The sequence below is a fragment of the Fusarium fujikuroi genome, chromosome FFUJ_chr09, assembly GCF_900079805.1.
Source record: "Fusarium fujikuroi IMI 58289 draft genome, chromosome FFUJ_chr09".
Classification (NCBI taxonomy): Eukaryota; Fungi; Ascomycota; class Sordariomycetes; order Hypocreales; family Nectriaceae; genus Fusarium; species Fusarium fujikuroi.
The window spans coordinates 2554030-2574416 of record NC_036630.1 but is presented as its reverse complement, the minus strand read 5'-3'; the positions used below and the strand labels follow the sequence as shown (position 1 = coordinate 2574416).

Sequence of the window (20387 nt, the reverse complement as noted above, 5' to 3'; positions counted from 1 at the left end):
AACTTTTGAGGAAAGAGAAAAGAGTGATACCTCCACCAAACAAAACCCTGGATACCATCTTGGCGTCTGCAGCCAAAGCACCTGCAAATATCGAATTCCCGCCCAACAACGTAAGACGTCGTACCATATTGAGCTCAGCTGAGAGGCAATGATGCATAGCTGCCCAATGCAGGATATAGAAGTGAGGCGTCGGCAACGATTGTGCAATTAAGCTACTATAGAAGTCTCGTAAGCGCCTTTAATTTCTGCAACAATTCCTTCACCGTGATTTCTTCACTCTCATTGCACTATTTGCTATCGCCATGGCGTCTGAAACCAATGCCGAGTGCTTGCTTAATACTACAGAATGCATGTTGCAGACTGTCGCAAGTATCCTCAAGGAGATCCAGGAGCAGAACAGTGAATATAACTGGGACCCCATGACATTTATATTCACGGCTATCATAGGCGTTATTGCTATTGCCTTTGCGGCTTTGACCGCTTTCCAAGCTTTCTTAACTGCCGGTCCTGGCCGTACGAAATCTGGGGCTTATGCCATCGGTCCATGGTCACGGCACAATTATCGCAAATTTGACTGGCCAGAGATGCGATTCAGGACTGTATCGTTTACTCCAGTTCTCACAGTCGATTCTCTTATGGAAGATTTGAGCGAGAGCTCCATACCTTCTGAAGAGTCAGGGGGGCTTAGGAAAGGGCGAGAAGATTACTTTCCAGCAACATGGCTTGCCTTGTTAACACACCTTTCCCTTGACTATACCACGGTTTGGGAACAGGCGAAACCAACTGGAGCCGACTTTATTCCTTCGGAGCTCTCGGCTGTCCCAGCATATGGTTCAATAAGATTTGTGACAACTCTGGCCTTTACTCTATCAGGTGGACTTGGTCATCTAACCTTTGATCAAGAATCTGGCTTACCAAGGGTGCGCCATACTTGGTTCAATCTTATATTTCGACAACATCCATTGTTGGGCACTATGGGATTCTTCGAGAGATACGGGAGAGTGCGCTCTGAGCAGTCTGATTTCCGCAAGCTGATTCGCAGACAATTCTTCGAAGCCCACGGTCAAATGAATTTCCCTGGTTTCGACCATCAGAAGATTCGAAACAACTCATTGATTGAGGCGGGACAACTTCTTACCTTCGATCCGATTGTTGGTATATTATTTAATCTTACTTTGACAAATATTGTACAACAAAAATGCCTCCATCTCAATGAGCAGCCAAACCCAGCATGTGTCAACTTCTTTAAATTCTTGGGTCACTTCCATTCCGACCTTCTTATAAAGGGTCCCCTGTGCCTATTAATGGCAAAAATCCAAAAGGGAGATTTTCCTCCGATTTTATTTCCGCACAAGAAGGCCAAACTCCGCGAACGTCTCGACACTCTGCTGCTTCAAAGCCGATCCTGGGGGTTAAAGTTTCTAGCTTCTTGTGACACTTTCCCCAGCCCATCAGAAAACATCGCTCATAGCAGTCTCGATATGGCCGACACTGCTAATTCATGGGCTAAATCAACAATTATTCCTGACATCGACGAGCTTGAATTGCGTAACGATATCTACGAGCTGTCTTTAGAGTGCCTTAACGAGAGCCCTAGCCAAGATCCCGATTACACTTTCAGTCGAATCTCTCCTCCATTGATTCTTGGGAAGGAACTGGAAACTATCGATTTATGGCTGGAACAGATTGAATCCGAAGTCCTATGCAGAAAGCTCACACTAAGTATCATCGGAGATGGGATTCGACAAATTGTCGATAATGCTCCGCAACAGCCCACTTCTAATGTCGCGTCTCACACCACGAATGCAGCAGCATTATCTAGCAGCTCTAGATTGGAAGGTAAACTTTTCTGTTTCTTGGATGCAATTAACAAACCTGACTGCTTCAATTGTCTTTACACAGCCTCAAGAAAAATTCCCAAGGAAGTCATACGCAACACATCTGAAGGTCTCAAAAAGATTTGGGATATCTGGCAGAGAAGAGAAACGCCTCTGGAGGGCGAGGATGATGAAAGTGGAGATGATGCCGAGACAGGCGAAGAGTACAATAGTCGCACATGGAAGATACCTCATGCGGCCGATCACCCATTGGATGGCGTCCTTATCTATCGTGCGGTTTTGATAACCCTCTTGTATTCTTTGGCCTGCGATAGCAGTCCCTTGATAAGTGAAGACTTAGGGCTAATTGTTCCAATTATGTAGTAAATACTGATTGGAAGTAATGGCCTCTGAGTTATGTTTTGCTTTACGAGCATCTTTATGATCGCAAGCGTTTCTAAGATTAAGGAAAGGTTTATTACTACTATTAATATAGTTCTTATAATATATATAAGGCGCGTGGTTAAGCCATTAGCTATAGGGTCTATTAACTTAAAACAACACTTTAATTAAAGTTAATTTAGGCAATATATTGGCTACTTAATATAATTATCTAAAATAAGCTTTATAAGCCTATCTAATAATAATTATATTTAATATATAGAGAGAACTTAAAATATATTCCTTAATAGATAAAATGGCTACTTTAGTCTACTATTATAGCGCTCTAATTTAATATTATTAGAAATACTTATTAAGATATAAGCTTACGCACCTATTATAAGAACAATCATCAGTCGAGGGTTCTTATAATGCAAGTTATATTAAGCGCCAGGGAATAAAATCTCTGGGCACGATTATATGGCTGTTGCTCGACTACCGACCGACCGTATAAAGACTCCAGTAAATAAAGACCTAAATTAGACTAGACCTGATTCAGAGTAGCTAATAGTTACTTCTAAGGCTGACTGTATCGGGCCTCAGATAAAGATTTCTCCCAGGCCATTGTATTATATTAAGGGTTTTTTACGTTGATATCCGTATTACGTATGGGCATAAGCTGCAGCTGGAAATTAAATTCGAGGAGCATACATCTATAGAAACGCGAATGTACTAGTCAAGATCAAGTAAAATGTGTCGTGAGATTGAAACTGTAGGATTGCTTACTCAGATGCCCTGATACCGGAAACTTATGCTTCTACAATGTCGTAAGCGGATACATCGCGGAAATATTTGACGTGGCTGTATATCAGACCCATTACTGCCCATATTCAATGTCCCCAAATCTCTTGAAAAGAGCCAAAATTTCAGTCCGCAACTCCTAACTACTGCCATCAGCGACACCATGAATGCCCAAGAGTCCGACAGAACCTTCTCGCCGAAGCAGGCCTTGAAGCCTACACCAGAGCTCTATGGTTAGATCGTCGGTGATAGCATGGAACAACTCGCTGCAGCTTCTTTATCCTGTGTGGGATCGTTCGATAATTCCGAAGTCAACTTTCACGATGTTGGATGTGGCCTCGGGGCCGGTACCCAAGCTATCATGAGTTTGAAGCAGGACAATATTACCATCAAAGGCACTGACATAAACGACGACGTGTTGGAAATATATCGACAGAACATAGCCAAAAGCCAGTGGCCTGCCGAGGCTCTGAAGATGGACGCGTCTAACCTTGGATTCCCTAATGAGACATTCACCCACTGTATCGGCAACGCGTTGGTTTTTGTTCTCCCAAATGATGGCATCGACACGATCAAGGAGATGCACCGCACCTTGAAGCCTCGTGGTGTTGCCATTCTTAACTCCTGGGCGCATACGCCAACTCTTCCCGCTATTCATGCAGCAGCGAAAAAGACTCGACCGGCTGGTACACCTCTTCCACGAGAAGGGCTGGACAAATGGGAAGACAGAGACTTTTTGAATAATGTCATCATCAAGGGAGGCTTTGAAGAGGAGAAAGTAAAATTATTCCAAAAGGATGTTCATGTTACCATCGGCGATCTTAGGCGTTTTGCGACGATGATATGGAGCTTTATTGGGGGGACTTCGAAGGTGGGATGGCTTGAGTCGGATGAGGAGAACTGGGACACAGCTGTTGATGCAGTCGTGGAGGCGCTGACTGAGACGGAAGGCTATGAGAGGCTTGATGATGGGAGGAACAAGATCATGTTTCAGGCTCATGTTGCCGTTGCTACGAAGTAGATCATTGAGAGCTAGGACTTTGCTGCTGAATCAACTACGCCCATCTGCTTAGATCAGAAGAAACAGTAATGATTCATATAAGTCACTTGATTGTAAAGACAGATTCTAATAGTTTTTATATGCCTTTGTATCGTCAACTAATTCTCCCTGTTTGCAAACGCGCCGGTATCTCTTCTGACATCCTCCTTGCCTTGGGTTCCGCCTCGACCACCGGGCTTTCCTGTAACAGACTGAGGAATATCGTGGCCCGTCGCACTGATTCCCTCTCCTACTCCAAACTCGCGGCCTTCGGAAGCTGAAAGTACAGCGTTGTCTGCTGCACCAGCCAAGTCGGAAGAGCCAAGACCGCCTGCTGCCTCACCATCGCGCTGATGGGGGTTAGGGACGGACTTGATCGTGTCTTGCTTCCCAGCATCGCCAGGAACTGGAATTAATGTCAGGGCTGTGAGTGCATCTCATTTGACGAAAGGGACTGACTAGATGTGCCATCCTTGGCCATATCGAACAGATCGCCGCCTTTTTTGGAATCAGACATGATGTAATTTGGTACCTCAGCGTTTGAATATAGCTTTTATTGATAGCAAAGATGAGATGAGATAGAAAGTTGGGAAGAGAAATTGTATTTATGGTAGTGATGCTATCAAGGTCCTTTCATGATGTCATGATCTCATTCTCAGCGCATTCATCGATCGCATCGTCGTGACGTCAAAACCCCGAATCACTGACGCATCGATATTATGGAGCTAATGTATTCAGTGATTCAGAAATCCATTTGATTCAATCACATGCGAGAACGACTCAAACTCTCCATCTCTTGCGTCGTCAGGTCTTCCCTTGCTTTGTCCCGTGACCCAATCAACGTTTATCATATCTGGTTTCCTACGGACTCGACCGAGCGAGAAGCTTCTCGAGTTCATCCTTCCAAATATCAGCCATGATGTAGCTATCGTGTCCAGTGGTCTCATTGCTTGCAGGAATGGTGACTGCACGGCCATATCCAGGTGTCATGTCGTTCGCGACACCATCCTCCAAGAGTCCGAGTTCAATTGGGTTCAGCAAGTCATCGGCAGTATTGACAGCAGTCAGGGGAACCTTGATGTTCTTGAGGCTTGCTTTGGGATTGTAGGTTTGAGATGCGTTCCAAGCATAGAGTTGATCATTGGCATCAAAATCTTCAAGGCGAGGGATGATATGCTCGTCGACGTACTTATCGACGGCTTCACGAGTCGGGAATGCTCGCTGCCAGTATGAGGGTGACGAAAGAAGCACAAGCTGAATCATGAGTGCACCACCAAGACCAGCAGCTGGTTGCTTCTCATAGTCCCCGCCTTTCCAGGCTGGATCAATGGTGATAAGCTCAGTGATGAACTTTCGAAACAGGCGGTTATGGCCAGCTATCTCGACTGGAGAGGAAGAAATAGGCATCAAGGCATCCGAAAAGCCGGGATATTCCTCGCCCATCATCCAAGTGTGCATGCCGCCCATGGAGACACCAAGCGTCAAACGGGTCCGGTTGAGTTTGAAGTGCTCAGTCATAAGAAGATGGTCCGCACGGATCATATCAGGATACTGATACTTCGGGAATGAAGCACGAAGGTCAGTGTTGCTAGGCTTGCTTGAGTTTCCATGACCGATTGCATCGCGCATGACGATGAAGTACTCATCGGCGTCAAGAGGCTGGCCCGGGTTGAACAAAGCACCAGCGAACTCTTCGACGAGGAATTGAGCACTGGAACCGGTAGTGCCATGGAGGAGAACGACTGCGTTGTTGGATCCGTCTGGATTGACTTTGAGCTCGCCGATGGTCTGATAGCTGATGTTAAGGGAGTCTATTATCTCTCCGGAGTCGAATTTGAAGTCTTCAATATTAAAACTGCCTCTATTTGGCATAGGCCAAGATGCCTTAGCGTACATGAGGGGCGAGAAGAACCCCATCGTGAGGATAGCTTTGTTCCAAGTTTTCATGATGGCGGTAGTAGCTATTCTGGTGAGGCAGAATTTAAGGATACGAGATATGGTTGTTGGGATTGTAAGTGTGAGTGCTGCTGATGGGGTGAGGATTGAATAGATAGTTCTAATTACCAGGACCTGATATACCTTATATACTCAATATCATAGGTCCTATAAAGTTGGCACTCATCCTGCACATGATGACGATTGAGACATAAGCGAAAGCGAGCCTAGGGAGCACACATCGATACAGAGTCGGTCATGGTCACTTCAAAGGTCAAGACGTAATGCCGTGCGAGAGGCCTGTGCGAATGGATAGAAGCAAGAATGAGCTCAAGAACTCGCACATGAAGACAACCGGAAAAGATTGAGTGACCCGAATGCGAACTTGCAATCGGATGTGAGACCTCAATCATGCGGTTCATAGAGTCTCGTCCACTTAAGGCCTGAAGAATGCTTTGCCAAGTCCATAGGACCGGGAAGTGAATGCGAAGTCCGTAGGTAATCATGATCTTGGCGGAGTAGGCTGACGTCGCGAGATCATGTGACGTAAGCACCAAAGATCCTGCTGCTCTGCGACTCTGGGTAGAGGGTCAGGGCGCTTTTCACTCAATAACTGTTTCTTATACGAAGTAAAAGTGTGTAAGTCTTGTTCTATCTCTATCTTGTCACTCTTGCAAGCATAATGTCGACCTGGTACTGAGCCCGCTGTGAGGGTTGCGTTGATCTGGAACCTCCTTTCCAGAGCCTACAGCGTTACCAAACGTCACATGCGACGTCTAAAGGCCAAATGATATGGAACTAACGAACTTTTGTTACGTAGATGAAAGTAAACGACTTCAGCTCTCTACATAAAGTATTTGCTATCTTCAGATGCAATGAGATCAACCCAGATTTGCGGGATTGGATGCATGAGGCTGTGCAAAGCTGATGACAGGCTTGATCCACCATCGCATCTATATGCTGACTGGCAAGATGACTCATATTCAGCGTGACTCATCACATAATGCCCTATAAAATCGTACATTTTGGGTACTTCCAGTATAGACAACTCGATACGAAAATGATATGATCTAGTGCCAGTTTGTTTGACAGAACAGGCATCACGATGTGTATGCACGACGACCAAGAGGGCGCGGCACCAGAGCCGTCGCCGGACCACGCAGAGCCTTTTCCTTGGCACATCGGAGTCTTCGACGCCCACAATCACATTGGCGAACGCGTAAACTCGATATCGGAATTACCAACCATGAAATCTCGGGCCGTAGCAATTATGGCAACGCGAACTCAAGACCAACCTCTTATCGCCTCGGTTGTCAAGACACACGGAGTAAAAGGTCCAGAGTGCTTTGCTGAGGACAAAACGACCGTTGTTGCAGGCTATGGAAGACACCCGTGGTTCTGTCATGAACTCTTTGACGACTCTTTAGAGACTCCTACACACGTGCCGTCCGAAGATGTCGAGGCTGCCAAAGAGCAACACTACAAGGCAGTGCTCTCACCAGCTCCAACTGATCCAGCTTTCTGGCGCGATCTCCCAGTACCTATAGCACTGTCTACTTTTATCGCTGAGACTAGAGCACGATTGATTGAAGACCCATACGCCATGGTCGGAGAGATTGGCCTTGATAAGCCCTTTAGGTTGCCTATGCAGTGGACGGATCCCAAGCCAGAGCCTGATCCTGATCGGACACCAGGAGGTCGTCAGAGAAGACCACTTAGTCAACATCGCATCAACATTACTCATCAGAAGGCCGTATTCATGGCGCATCTCAAACTTGCAGGGGAGCTTGGAAGACCTGTCAGTGTTCATGGCGTGCAAGTCCATGGGATTCTTTACGATGCGTTATCAGAGTGCTGGAAGGGTCATGAACTTCGGGGTCGTCGCTCGAGAGACAAAGCAAAGAAAAATGGCACAGCTTCACAAGCGGCAGAGGACACCCCAAAGCCATATCCTCCACGAATCTGTCTTCACTCATTTAGTGGTAAATCCGACGCCGTCAAGCAATATCTCAAACCATGCATCCCAGCCGAGATCTTCTTCTCATTCTCAAAGACCAATAACTTGCGATCCGATGAAGAGAGGAAGAAGGCGGAAGATGCGATAAGGATAGTGCCGAATAATCGGATATTGGTTGAAAGTGATCTTCATACGGCTGGTGATAGGATGGATAGTGAACTTGAGGAGATGTACCGTGTGATTTGTCGAGCTAAGGGATGGAGCTTGGAAGAAGGCGTTGGGAAGATTGCTGAGAATTATCGGGAGTTTGTCTTCGGTTAATGCACAATGGTCTTGGATATTAAACGTCAGCAAAAACAAGGGTTGATTGTCAAGCAAAGACCTGGAAGGAATCATTGTACAATGTCAATTGAAAATTATGAAAGTTCTAAAAGTCCAGCTTGACCTGCAAGTCCTGCCAGGAAAGTCTATGCCATCGAATCCACGACGCACCAGTACCGAAGAAATAAAAAGAAAGTATACACACAACACAATTCTATCCTTACTTCTCGACTTCCACCGTCTGGCTCTTCTTCTGTTGGTGGAGGTAGGTTCCCAGTACTTCAACCAGAAACCTCTCTCGGTGCAGCAAGTGTTTTGGTCCTTGCTTCTTCAAGAATCTCAATGCTGCTGCCAGAATAAGAGGGTGGTGTTCCTCTGATAGATCTAGGATGCTAGCGACACTGACTTGCACTCGAAGCTCTTGCGTCTTGACGAATAAGTGGCCAATCTTGTTGTTGGCCACCAGCCGAAGACTGAATTGTTCAAATAGGTCGTGCTTGACGAATAACTCCAAAACATCCTGTAAAGTCACTTCTTCTCCAAATATCTGCTCAAGATCGACGCCAGCGCCGCCTTGAATTGTATGTCTCAGTTGAGATGTCGACTCAAGTGCCTCAGTGATGTTATCAACGGTCAACGGCGGTATAGCAGATATGCAAGGCCGATCATATCCAACTCGATGTCGCCACCAAACGTTGCAAAAGATAGAAGTGACGATGACAGGAATAAGGATACAATAACCCCACCACCTCTCAGCTGTGATCATTGAACCAACTCCGCCAAGAACATTCGCGATACCGTTGAGGATGAAGAAGAGCTGGACGTTGAAACATCTCTGCTTCAACAGCGGAAGTGATGGTGAGCCTTGAAGTTCTTTCTTTGCGACGGTGACGTGCGATCGCATCTTGGACACAACCATGGAAGCCCAAATGGCACTGATGAGACCGAATAGCGCGATGGGAGCGTTGCCGAGATATCCGGACAGGATGTTACTCGCATGCCAGACCTTTCTGTTTGCGCCGCCAATAGCCATGAATGTACCAATGCTGATCAGCATCGCGCCCCCTCCCATAAGCAAGTCCATGGCCCACCGATTAATTATCTCAATTCGTAGTTCCCTCGTTGTGATCTCGATGAAAACATCAAGACCTCTCGAGTCCGCTCCAGCGGGTAGATTCTCCTTCTCGGTTTCAAGGTATTGTTTCTGCTGTCGCAAGAACTTAATATTCCGCCACGCTTTTCTCGAATCAAAAAATGCGCAGATTGAGAGGACGAATGCAGATGTTCCGCCAATTGCCATGAAAACGATGGCGTAGATGGGGACAGGGACGTCGTTCCATACGTTGGCGGCAAAGTCGCCTGCATTGGCGAGTTCGAGAAAACCGACGGCGGCGAAAAGATTGTTTCGGAGGCGGTTGTCGTCGATGCAGGACCATTGGGAGTGCTTCTTTGCGAGGGTGACTGAGTCGGGGCCGGGGACGGAGAGCTCGGTCGGGGGAAGATCATGAGGAAGGGCTGCTTTTGGAGCAGTGTCGTACTGCTTCATCATGATCGGTGCCTCCATCGTGAGAGATCTAGGAAAGACTCTTCATCTGTTAAGAATGTTCACATAATGAAGTGTTTGAGAACTTACGAATGAAGCTTGAGAAGCTGTTATATACAGAGCACGGAAGTATCACATGGAAAGCCAAGACGCGAAAGACACGAAGAACAGATCATTACACCGGTGAGTCACTGCAAATTTCTCCCTTGGCAGGACAAAGAGAGATATTAAAAGGTAAGAAAAAAGAAAGAAAGCAAGAAAGAAAGTGGCTTCTTAATTTAGGAGACGTTACGTACGTAGAGTGACATATGCTCGGACGTTCCGAGCCGGGCTCCACTCTGAGGGCCGTTGCAGCCGAAGCTTGGGGTATCCACGATTCGATCATCCCGCGAGGCGCAGCAACCCTGTTCACTGTAGGATAGCCCTACAATGACATTCACGTTGAATCTGATACATAAAAGAGATAGTGTTGATAGGATGCTATCTTTTGAGGTTGCTCAGATATCGCTGAGAGGAGAAATGGGTGAAGAAACAGACCTTCACACTGGAAATCATGACTTGGCACAGTGGAGATCACGGCATCTCCAAGCCGAAGGCCACGCAAGCCTTGGCGAGTCTCCTTCACAGCAAGGCACGCAAATCACGCCCGTCTCCAAGGGGGCAAGGGGGAAAACACACTTTTCTCCAACAGGAATAGAGCAGCCTCAATTGGTCCACGGATGATACCGTAGGGCCGAACCAACCACTGAAGACGAAACTAAATATAGCGAAACCTTATACGGCGCCACCAATTGAAACGTTGCACCCTCAACTAATAAGCATCTTGGCGTCTAGAATACTTCGGCCCCTCGACCACCTTCACAGGCTTTCGACCGGTCTGAACAGGCACACCAGCTGTTAAGCTCAGCCCATCCACATTAGCGCTCTTCTCTAACGCCCAGAGCGCGATGCCGATCCAGTTATCACCCTTGTAGTTCCAAATTCCTTCAGGGACGGGGAAGTCTGTCTGGGGTCCTACGTTGGCGACGTATTTTCCGTACTGGAAACCGTTTACGTAGAGTATAGCGCGGTACGCGCCTGTGCTGGAAGTGTTGTTCTTGAAGGTGAATGATAGAGGAATGTCGTGTGTTGAAGAAGGAAGGTTAAACTGGAGTTTGGCTGTGAAGAATGACACGCCAGGCTTGGAAAGGCCTTTGAAGGGGGAACCGGGTTTGAAGGAGGTTAGCGGAGGGGATGGGAGATGATAGCCTTGGCGCTCGAAGAAAAAACCGCCTTCATTGAGGGGACCGCGGAACTTGTCCTTGTAATTCTCGCCGCCGAGATTGCCCGTGATTTTCCACTTTGTGACCTTTGTCTCCTTGCCAGAGTCTGAAGTAATGTGCCAGTCGAGAATTCCACGGGGTTGCTTTGATTCATCGACGCCGGGGACCCAGTTTCCATTGAGACCCATGTTGTCCACGATGACTGTAACGATATGCTTCTTACCCTTTTCGGTCTTGGGGAGCTTGTAGGTTGACGTGTCGTTGTTGTTGTTGCCCCGGCCTGTAACCGATCCGAGGAACTTGTCATCGAGCCAGACCGAGCTTCCATAGGCGCGACCTCCGAATGTCCAGAGTTTGAGTTTTGACTCGGATCCAGATGCAGTGAAGTGGCCTCGGAAGATCAGTGCACCAGCGTTGAAGCCATAGTCGCCGGAGTACAGCGACACCGAGTTGTTAAGAGGCCACTTCGAGTTAAAAGTGTTTTTGATATCGGCGGTGCGCCATTTCGAATCATCGTAGTCTTTCTTCACTTCAGGAAGGCCATCGATGTAGTGCCAATCCAATGACTTAAGATCAGGAACTTTGACGGTGGGAAGCTTGATGTCTGGGTTGACGAGCCAATTTCCGAGCTTAGACTTGGTAAAAGAAGTGTCCTTGCCGTTGATAGAAAGACGAGAGGTTCCCTTAGGCGCACCGATGATCTCAACTGCTGTAGTGGTATTGAAGTCAGCTTGGACCGATAGCTTGGAGCCTTCGACGGCGACAGATCGGACGAGGTATGGACCGTTGATGATAACGGCGTCGGGGTTCATCGCAGACGATCCGTATTCCCCACTCTTCTTACTTGGGATGGTAGGCACCCAGTACTTGTACGCAGCATTGCGGTCTAAGAATCCATTAGTTTCCGTCACCCATCAATAGAGTATTCGAGACTTACCCAAGAGGTAGATGTAAAGAGATCCAGCCTGCACAACACGGCGCTTGGTACTAGTCTTGAACTGAAACACACCAGCTCCCTTCTTTTTCTCAATCTTGACCCCATCGCCCTCAACAACTTTCAGCGTCTCTTGTCCCTTGACCGCAACCTCATGAGCTTCATCCGGACCACCATAAAGCACAAGAACAGTCTTATCACCGAGCACCTTCCACGTAAACACCTCAGCAGTGCTATACAACAACTTATACTTGCCAACAGGATAGTCCACAACATGGATCTTTGAATCGCGTCTATGTAGCGATAAAGACCCGCCAAGCTGAGGAATAGTCAGTGTCCCCGCGGAGGTTTTGACCCTGAGCTTATAAGATGCTGAGTCCGTGGTGCGATAGTCTGCGTGGCGGACGACGTAGAATGCATCATCCTTTTTGGTGGTAAGTGCTGTAACGGCGATGTTCTTGTTGTCGGTGTACTCTGTGGTTGTGAAGTTGCTTGCTTCTGCGATGGCGTAATTCGGTGAGACGCGGAGGAATTGGCCTTGGAGCTTTATCTCTGAGTACTTTTCACGAGCGATTGTTCTATCTTCCTTGATAGCCTAGAGTTCTGTTAGTAAGTGTCCCATGCATTGTTATGTGGCGAGCTACTTACAGCTCCATAGTCGTAGGAGGTATAGCCATCAGAGTGGCCAAGGTTACCCCAGTTCGTACCGCCCCAAGTCTATGCTATTAGCTTTGTCCATTACATACTAAACAAAGATAGATGGTACATACCATGTAGATATTGAAGATGGTGACACCGGCGGCGATGTTGTTCTTGTAGAAGACGCGTGCGAATTCGTGGTTAGTCAGTTCGTAACAATTGCTGAAGCCGTAGCCACCTGGTGGATCAAAGGCGCCGCCTTGGAACTGAAAACTGTCAATCGCCATCTACTTCGAGGGACTACACATACTCACCTCGACGATTGAGTACGGCGTGTTGGGGCTGATCTTCTCATGCTCGGCGTGCCAGGTCGTCGGAAGACCATCCTTGGGCCAATTATAGGGGTTTTTCTATATCTGGTCAGCGCCGTCAGTATCGCTGAGGTGGAAAGACTCACGCAGTCAAATCCAACAGGATATCCATCATGTCCCTGCCATAGTTAGCACATATTGACGCCAATCCCGGTGTAAACTTACATAAATATCAACAGCGCCGGGCCCTGTTCCAGGAGCTCCAGTACCTCCTGGCCAAGCATCATTGTTGATAAGAGGTACAACGACGCCAGCCTTGCGCACCTGATCGTTGACGTATTTCAAGTAGTCATGATTGGGGAAAGGCGTTCCTTGAGCTGCGCTGTACTCGTTCTCCGGTTGGTACAAAATGACTGGTCCGCCATTGGTGATTTGAGCTTTCGCAATGATCTTGGCGACGTGGGCTACATAACTGGACGATGTCAGTACTAAGTCTGCACTAGGATGTTCATCATTTACTTGTCTGTCGCCTCTAGATAATCCGTAGCATTCGTCCTCAAAAGCCCCTTCACCCTCTGCAACCATCCGGGGAATCCACCACCCGAAACCTCAGCGTTGATGTACGGCCCCGGTCTCGCAAGGAGATAGATCCCCGCCTCATGCGCCGCATCGATAAATGGTTGTAAGTCCAGCGCGCCCTCTGATCTGAATTCTCCAGGCTTTCCTTCCAAAAGAGCCCAGTCAACATAGAATGAAACCATGTTGAAACCCATGGCTTTGACCTTTTGGAAGAGATCTGGGTACAGCGATGCGACGGGGAGCCGAAACGGATGAATCTCGGCGGAGAAGATCGTGACACGCTCGCCGCGGATGAAGAGGGAGTGTTCGTCGAATGTCACTACGTCTTGGAGGAGAGCTCGGGAGTCAAGGATGTTGGATGGACGGGTGCCACGAGGAAGAACATTTTGGGCATGAGTGCTAGCCGCAAGGGCTACGAGAAAGAAGTTTGACAACTTCATACTTGCGGTAAACCCTTTCAATGCCGCAAAATAATTGCTGTGAAGCCCAGCATCTTATACATCATTGTAAACAGGCTCCAGATCCGCCGATGACGGATGCCCTCCCGAACATGCCGAAATGCATCAACACCTGCAATTCGTATTGGTTGAGAAGTATTATTTCCGCGTGAAGTGCCGTCATGATGCTCCAAATTCCAGGGCCATCTCACGAGAGTTTGGAATTTATCCATAGTGATGGCGAGTTGCATGATTGAGGGGTTTGCAGGATAATTGAGTGCTGTGATTGGAGCTCTTAGAGAGATCTGCGGGAGCCTTGGCATGGGCCATTTACCCCATGAATTACTACGTATGATGCAAGTTCATGAATGAGGGGTATTATGGTGCGATGGGGATGATCATCGGATGGTCTGTTTGTATTCGTGAAGCTAGCGCTGGCCGGATGGTCAGGGTTGGCAACATGCTGCACTCTCGGGGAAGCCGGTCCGCAAAGTCGGTTAGACTCATAGAAGCTACAATTGAAAATAGTATAGATTGTCTATCTTGTCATTCCCCCTTCGCTATCATCCAATTACGCACCAAAAGCACTCAGGAGCTTCTCGTGCTCCTTCTTGGTAATAGGAATAACTGTTCCATGTCTCGGGCTCGTAGGAAGCTTATAGTTCGCCGCAACCTTCCAGTTCGGCTTATCCAAATCGCTAGTCTCAAGAGGCACATAGCCCTTACCACCATACTCATCCACAAAAAGATAAAACTTCTCGCCATTAGCATCACCAGCGTTACCCTTGAAAGCAGTAGGACCCTCAACAGCTTGAAGACCAGCATTCTTGCCAATGCAAGTAGCTTGAACGGTCCATCCGTTAACTGGAGCAAGCAGACTGGAGGACTTCTCCTGGATAATGTCTGTGCAGCCGCTGGCTGATGCCTCGTCCTTTGTGAAGCGGTAGAATGAATTGCCAGACTTGAGAACAGTAGTGTCGATGCGGGAGGTCTTGCTGTCCTGCCAGATCTCGGCCTTGGAGAAGGTAACGAAGTCGCGGGTCAGAGAGTAGAGCATGCGGTGATAAGAGTTGTCCGAGTGATCAGCTGTGTTGTACAGCGACGAGGCCCAGAAGACAACGTATGAGTTCTTCCCATCGTCCCAGAACGCCTCAGGCGCCCAGGTATTTCCAGCGTTGTCGGGAGAAACCTTGACGTGTCGTTGCGAAGACCACGTAACAAGGTCATCAGACTCCCAAATCTCAAGGTACAAGCTCCCTTTGCGGACGGCATCGCCCCAAGAGGTTCCACTGCCAATAGACAAATCCGTTGCGATCATGAAAAACTTATCTCCCTCAACAGATCGAATAACAAAAGGGTCTCTCAACCCTTTGGTTCCAAGCTTGGATGTAATGACGGGTTGTCCGCCATTAAGCTCCTGCCAATCAAGGGCATTATTGCCTTTGCTAGCCGCAAAGTAGATATTCTCCCCCTGCTTCGAATTTCCTGTAAAGTACGCGAACCCATACGCTTCATATGGATCTTGCTGAACGGCCTGACGAACAGAGGCGTTGAACTCGCGCTCGTGCAATTGGCCGTCTACTTCGAGGGACGCGACCAGGAGAACGTCCGAGGTGGTGGGCTGGCGCTTCACGAGACCATCGTGGCTGATGATGGAGGGATCGCTGCTACGCCAGGTGATGGAGTGTCCGTTGGAGGTGGAGGGGAGGGTGATGTGGCTGCGGATGTCTTCGAGGTTGCGAACGTTTAGGGAGGAGAGGGCTTCGTGGGAGTGGACGCCTCTGGCGAGGGAGAGGAGGGCTAGGGAGAGAGATTGGAGACGGGGCAACATGGTGAAGAATGGCAATGGCCTTGCGTAGAGATGAGAGAGCCTTAGGGGATGTCAACTAAGATGAATGGTCGCGATACTATCGTCCTTTATATACACCGCAAGTCTTTCCAAAATGAACAACCTTGGCTCCCTCACGATCTCCACCCAATGTCCCCAACTGCCTCAATTAGTCCACGGACCTCTCATCATCATTCCCATTCTATCTCTTGGCAAACTATAGCACGGCCGTTTACTCTTTTTTTCGACGTCATTCGGTAGTTATTACCCCGGATCGCCCATTTTCGTCCCTTCTGGGGTAGCAAAGTGACCCCTGCAGATGCTTCGTTACACGCACCGGCCCAAACTATGTTTTTAGGTTATACTCCGCATAAACGCCGAGCCTCTATTCGTGCGCAAAAAATGCAGTGGATAAAAGATTATCTGAATCGCAAGTTTTTGGGTACGAGGCATCATGTGCGCTGATGATCATTACTGGATAAGTAAGGTGGTTGATTAATTTTGGCAGGTTGGTTGGGGACCTCGGGAGTTGAGCGGTTTACCCCAGATGCGCCATGTGCAATGCTGGGGATGGTTTTGTCGGGGTAAGGTTCTGTATACTTATGCATAGCGATATGCATATTTGCTGGTGTGTTATGGCGCGTAAAGATTTGTATTCGTCTGGAATGTTAGCTGGAAGCGCGCATTACTTAACTGGCGCGGATATTCAGTCTTACTCAGGTGAAAACCACTTATGCCAGCCAAACAGCGTTTCGCAATGTCTGAACAGCTCATGAAACATGCCTTCATAGTCCAAAGCGTATTCTTTCGCGGTGGATTTGTCTCTAGCGAGTCTCCAAGCCTACGTTCTTGTTCTTTCTGGATAACTGCAGGGTAGGTCAGATTAACTAGGAAGAACTAATAACTTCACTAATGACTTCCATCTATGAGATCGCCTGGATGCTTTCAGATGATCTATTTGTTCGATAGTGTGATGTTAGGCCTTCAAAAAACAAAAATACCGAGAGGTTCTATTCATACCCAGTTTCCTGCCATTGCCGTCATTAGCAAGGTCTGTTGATCGGAGCGGTATTAACAGACCTCCACAAGAGCAGCCAATAGATTAATTGCGAAAAGTAGGATTGAATCTCCGGTCATTTTTTTCTCTTTCTTCAATAGTAAACTACTTCCCTCTTACAAGTAGCGGATGAGCCTCCGTGTTAAGCACATATTTCATCTTCCCATCACTCCTAACCTGCAACTCTGAATCCTCCGCAAACATCAAATACAAATACTTCAGCGTTTCTGCCAACCAAAAACTCTCCATCTTGTCAACAAACTTCCTCGTCTTATCATTCTTCGTCTTCATAACACTCTTCAAACCTGTGTAACCTCCTTCAACCTTACACATTCTGTTCAATGCCTCAAACGCCTCCCAAGCCCAGTCTTGGTACTTGCGATCCCCAGTGGCGCGGTAGGCGTAGTACAGACTTTCGATCGTCTCTGGGCGGAGAATGTATTCTGCGTTGGTATGGTAATAGCCGCTCTTTTCGTAAAAGGATTGCCATTTTGGCGCGGGAAGACGTTTGGATGATGCCTTGGCCAGAGGCTGACGGCCATCGTCGACCCAGCGGAAGAGTTCGGGGCCGATACCACTTGGACTTTGACGGTAGACTTCATAGTATGACTCCGAGAGTTTGACGCCGAAGTCAACAAATGTTTGGTTCTGGAGAAGGAGCCCTCCCAGAATCAGCGAGCCGCCGCAAACACTTGCCACTGTTTCTGTTAGCATATTCTTACAGTCCTGAGTCAACACAGCGATGTAAGTATCTTACAGTGACTTGAAATCGGAATCATGGTATCCCCGCGCATCTCTCCCAGGAACGTCAGATCAGGTCTCGTCGATGGTGAAGAAGCCAGGTACGACATCGACGACTCGGCCGCCTTGATCCAGCTCTCTCCATACTCGGCAAAAGCGACTGGATCGTACGCATACATCTTGATCAGGTACTCATAGTAGCTATCCGAGCCACCTCCCCAACCAGCTTGATAATCACCAAAGTAGCCATCTTTGAGCTTGACGTATGTGCCTATCAAACCTGGAAGTGTAAAGGACTGTTTCGTCTTGGAGTGGATCAGATGATCTTGAGCTCTCTGCGCAAGCTTGGCGTATGTTTGATTACCAGTAAGATCACTTAGTCGGGTCCATTCGAGGACGAGTGTGCCAAAGCAAGTGATGGAGTTGTCGATGTTGCCGAAGCGTCGGAGCTGAGGATTAAAGATGATCTCATCGTCGGGAATGCCGGAAGGTGTATCGAAGGCGATGCTGAGTCTGTCTGCGAGAATAACAGCTGCTGTGAGCAAGTTGTTCTTTAGATAGATATCCGTGGCCAGGTGCTTATATGAGCCAGACAGCAGGTCATAAGCTAGAGGCAAGGTCAGTGGGATAGCCAAGTTGCGAGCTCTCCGGACGCTTACCAGATAAAAGCCCTCCGAGATAGCGAATAGTCGTTTCGAAGAGAGATATAGGCTGGTCCGGCACAATAGTAACAGTAAAATCTGTAAGCATAATCTGTCTGAGAATCTTATCCACGATCTCAGCGTCCTCCATGATGATAGCGGTGCTCAACCCATCAACCGCCGTCGCGCCCCAGCCATTTCTACCATAAATTAGTGAATTGACATACCAATCAAGGTTCGTGAACTTACCGATCATCCTCATAGGTCTTGCTGATCGGCAATAACGTATCATGAGGCGCAGCAAATTGCTCATATTTATCCCACGAAAACCGGAATGCTTGGACTATCGCGGCCGCTCTTTGCGGGTCGCCTTTTAGCTTGGCAGAGGCAAACTGTGAGACTGCTTTTGAGTAACCATTTCGCGGGGCACGTCCTGCGAAGAGAAGTGAAAAGACTTGGTATACGATGAAGATGGCTCCCAACCAAACAATTGCTTTCTGGATAGATCTCTGCATTCTTGTCCACCACCAGCCCGAAGCCAGTTGAGCAGGAGAAGAAGCAAGAGGCAAGAGGAGAAAAACAAGAGACAGAGGAAGCTGAACGGCTCAGTTGATGGCCAGTTCTGAATGAGCCTTGATTGCAGAAAAGCTGAAGATTCCCCTGGATGAATCTTATCGGTTATCGTCCTAGTTTTTAGCTTAGGGGCTGATCCTTATCAAAGCCTCCGTCAGCGCCGCACCTAACGCCCTAAAATTGGCTAAGCGCCATCAGTTGAACCCTTAGCGCTGAGCTGTCCCCTGGAAATTTGCTGACACTATCGATTTTAGCCGACCACCTGCAGCAAATGACAGCTGGACCAACAATGCGCTAGCTCAAGTTTACAGGCTCTTAAGATCTTTCTGGCTAGAGTGGCAAAACTATTGTTTCGTCTGCAAGGTACCCTTCACCACAATGTTTGTATTTTTCACTTAATTATTGTCTGGGCATGGGGAAATAAACAACGGTGCCTCCCGTCATATGGGAGGCCGGAGCTAAAGCTCAGTCCGGTCCAATCCTTAAAATGTAGTCTCCTTTTCGAGAAGAACCTTCTTCCTCTCTTCAACGTTTGCCGTTCATACACTCGTTTATACTACAACGCTACCATTACTCTCGTTAACATTCAGGATGCGTTGGATTTCTATCGCCGCCGTTCTCAGCGCTGCGCTGCTCCCTGCTAGCGCTCGTCCACTATGCCGTCCCGATCGATCAACTACGACTGGTCTGCCCTCTACGGCTGCGACTACGGGCGTTGAGACTTTGAACACTGATTCCGCGACTGCTACTGAGACATCGGCAATTGAGACAACGGTTACTTTCGTGACTACCTTTACGGAATCGGAGACCGCGACTGCGACTACTGGGTTCACCACTGTTACTTCTGCGGTTACCAGCGACGCTGCGACTACTACCTCCGAGGCCCCTGAGCCTACCAACTACATCCAGAACCCTGACTTTGAGGATGCCCCCAACACCGACTGGAGTCTTCGAACTAGCGATATCAAGAACAACCCTGAACGAGCTCGCTCTGGCAACAAATATGTGTAAGTCTCCCCATGATTCATTCTCGGACACCACCAACAAGAAGCAGCCAATACGATGTCGATGACTCCGAAGCCGTCGGCGGCAATCAACTGAACCAAACCGTCAATGGCCTTGACACCGAGCGCCTCTACCGCCTTACAACCTACGCGACTGTTTTTAGCACTCCCGCGCCCGTCAAGGATGAAAGCACTATCTGCGTCATCCAAGCTCTGCAGGAGAGCACAATCTTGTCTCAGTGGCGCCTCGACTTTACGGCTCTAGGAACATACCAGCCTCTCCACGTTGATTTTACGCCTTTTGATGAGGATGTTACGATTACGATGAGGCTCCGATGCTCTGCTGGAAAGAAGGTGACTTTCTCTGTTGGTCTGGATGATGTTTCTTTGTATGACATTGGTCCTAAGCTGGTTGGTTAAGCTGCGTTCTGTTGCCGGTCGTCATGCTCAGACACTTGGATCTCATTGTGGGGAATCAGCAGGTCAACTAATTTCAATCCCCGATCTTCTCAGCCTGAGATGTAAAGGGATTCTGTTATGATATTTATTCTTCTTCTATCTGACAAAAAGCTTTTACATACATGGCC

The 20387-nt window shown here is 48.0% G+C and overlaps 10 protein-coding genes; 4 read left to right on the top strand and 6 right to left on the bottom strand.

Annotated features, from left to right (window-relative positions):
* Nucleotides 1-302: 302 nt before the first annotated feature.
* On the top strand, nucleotides 303-2201 carry FFUJ_09335 (uncharacterized protein; the record flags this gene model as incomplete). Its single annotated transcript, XM_023568775.1, has 1 exon — nucleotides 303-2201. The coding sequence occupies one exon, from the start codon at nucleotides 303-305 to the stop codon at nucleotides 2199-2201; it is 1899 nt and encodes a 632-aa protein (XP_023435918.1).
* A 961-nt stretch (nucleotides 2202-3162) lies between these two features.
* FFUJ_09336 (uncharacterized protein) lies at nucleotides 3163-4020 on the top strand (the record flags this gene model as incomplete). XM_023568773.1 has 2 exons in its annotated part: nucleotides 3163-3232; nucleotides 3272-4020. The coding sequence occupies 2 exons, from the start codon at nucleotides 3163-3165 to the stop codon at nucleotides 4018-4020; spliced, it is 819 nt and encodes a 272-aa protein (XP_023435917.1).
* Nucleotides 4021-4157: 137 nt separating this feature from the next.
* FFUJ_09337 (uncharacterized protein) lies at nucleotides 4158-4555 on the bottom strand (the record flags this gene model as incomplete). XM_023568772.1 has 2 exons in its annotated part: nucleotides 4158-4444; nucleotides 4498-4555. 2 exons carry the CDS (start codon nucleotides 4553-4555, stop codon nucleotides 4158-4160), a joined length of 345 nt encoding a protein of 114 aa, XP_023436164.1.
* Nucleotides 4556-4899: 344 nt separating this feature from the next.
* FFUJ_09338 (uncharacterized protein) lies at nucleotides 4900-5985 on the bottom strand (the record flags this gene model as incomplete). The annotated part of the gene is made up of 1 exon (XM_023568771.1): nucleotides 4900-5985. The coding sequence occupies one exon, from the start codon at nucleotides 5983-5985 to the stop codon at nucleotides 4900-4902; it is 1086 nt and encodes a 361-aa protein (XP_023435916.1).
* Nucleotides 5986-7078: 1093 nt separating this feature from the next.
* On the top strand, nucleotides 7079-8251 carry FFUJ_09339 (related to Cut9 interacting protein scn1; the record flags this gene model as incomplete). The annotated part of the gene is made up of 1 exon (XM_023568770.1): nucleotides 7079-8251. The coding sequence occupies one exon, from the start codon at nucleotides 7079-7081 to the stop codon at nucleotides 8249-8251; it is 1173 nt and encodes a 390-aa protein (XP_023435915.1).
* A 220-nt stretch (nucleotides 8252-8471) lies between these two features.
* Nucleotides 8472-9815, bottom strand: FFUJ_09340 (uncharacterized protein; the record flags this gene model as incomplete). Its single annotated transcript, XM_023568769.1, has 1 exon — nucleotides 8472-9815. The coding sequence occupies one exon, from the start codon at nucleotides 9813-9815 to the stop codon at nucleotides 8472-8474; it is 1344 nt and encodes a 447-aa protein (XP_023435914.1).
* A 790-nt stretch (nucleotides 9816-10605) lies between these two features.
* FFUJ_09341 (probable beta-galactosidase) lies at nucleotides 10606-13959 on the bottom strand (the record flags this gene model as incomplete). XM_023568768.1 has 8 exons in its annotated part: nucleotides 10606-11942; nucleotides 11994-12585; nucleotides 12639-12707; nucleotides 12761-12895; nucleotides 12944-13039; nucleotides 13087-13119; nucleotides 13166-13412; nucleotides 13460-13959. 8 exons carry the CDS (start codon nucleotides 13957-13959, stop codon nucleotides 10606-10608), a joined length of 3009 nt encoding a protein of 1002 aa, XP_023435913.1.
* A 568-nt stretch (nucleotides 13960-14527) lies between these two features.
* FFUJ_09342 (related to putative arabinase) lies at nucleotides 14528-15787 on the bottom strand (the record flags this gene model as incomplete). Its single annotated transcript, XM_023568767.1, has 1 exon — nucleotides 14528-15787. One exon carries the CDS (start codon nucleotides 15785-15787, stop codon nucleotides 14528-14530), a length of 1260 nt encoding a protein of 419 aa, XP_023435912.1.
* Nucleotides 15788-16946: 1159 nt separating this feature from the next.
* Nucleotides 16947-18738, bottom strand: FFUJ_09343 (related to class I alpha-mannosidase 1B; the record flags this gene model as incomplete). XM_023568766.1 has 4 exons in its annotated part: nucleotides 16947-17539; nucleotides 17599-18189; nucleotides 18242-18423; nucleotides 18473-18738. The coding sequence occupies 4 exons, from the start codon at nucleotides 18736-18738 to the stop codon at nucleotides 16947-16949; spliced, it is 1632 nt and encodes a 543-aa protein (XP_023435911.1).
* A 649-nt stretch (nucleotides 18739-19387) lies between these two features.
* Nucleotides 19388-20220, top strand: FFUJ_09344 (uncharacterized protein; the record flags this gene model as incomplete). XM_023568765.1 has 2 exons in its annotated part: nucleotides 19388-19803; nucleotides 19851-20220. 2 exons carry the CDS (start codon nucleotides 19388-19390, stop codon nucleotides 20218-20220), a joined length of 786 nt encoding a protein of 261 aa, XP_023435910.1.
* Between the last annotated feature and the right edge of the window lie 167 nt (nucleotides 20221-20387).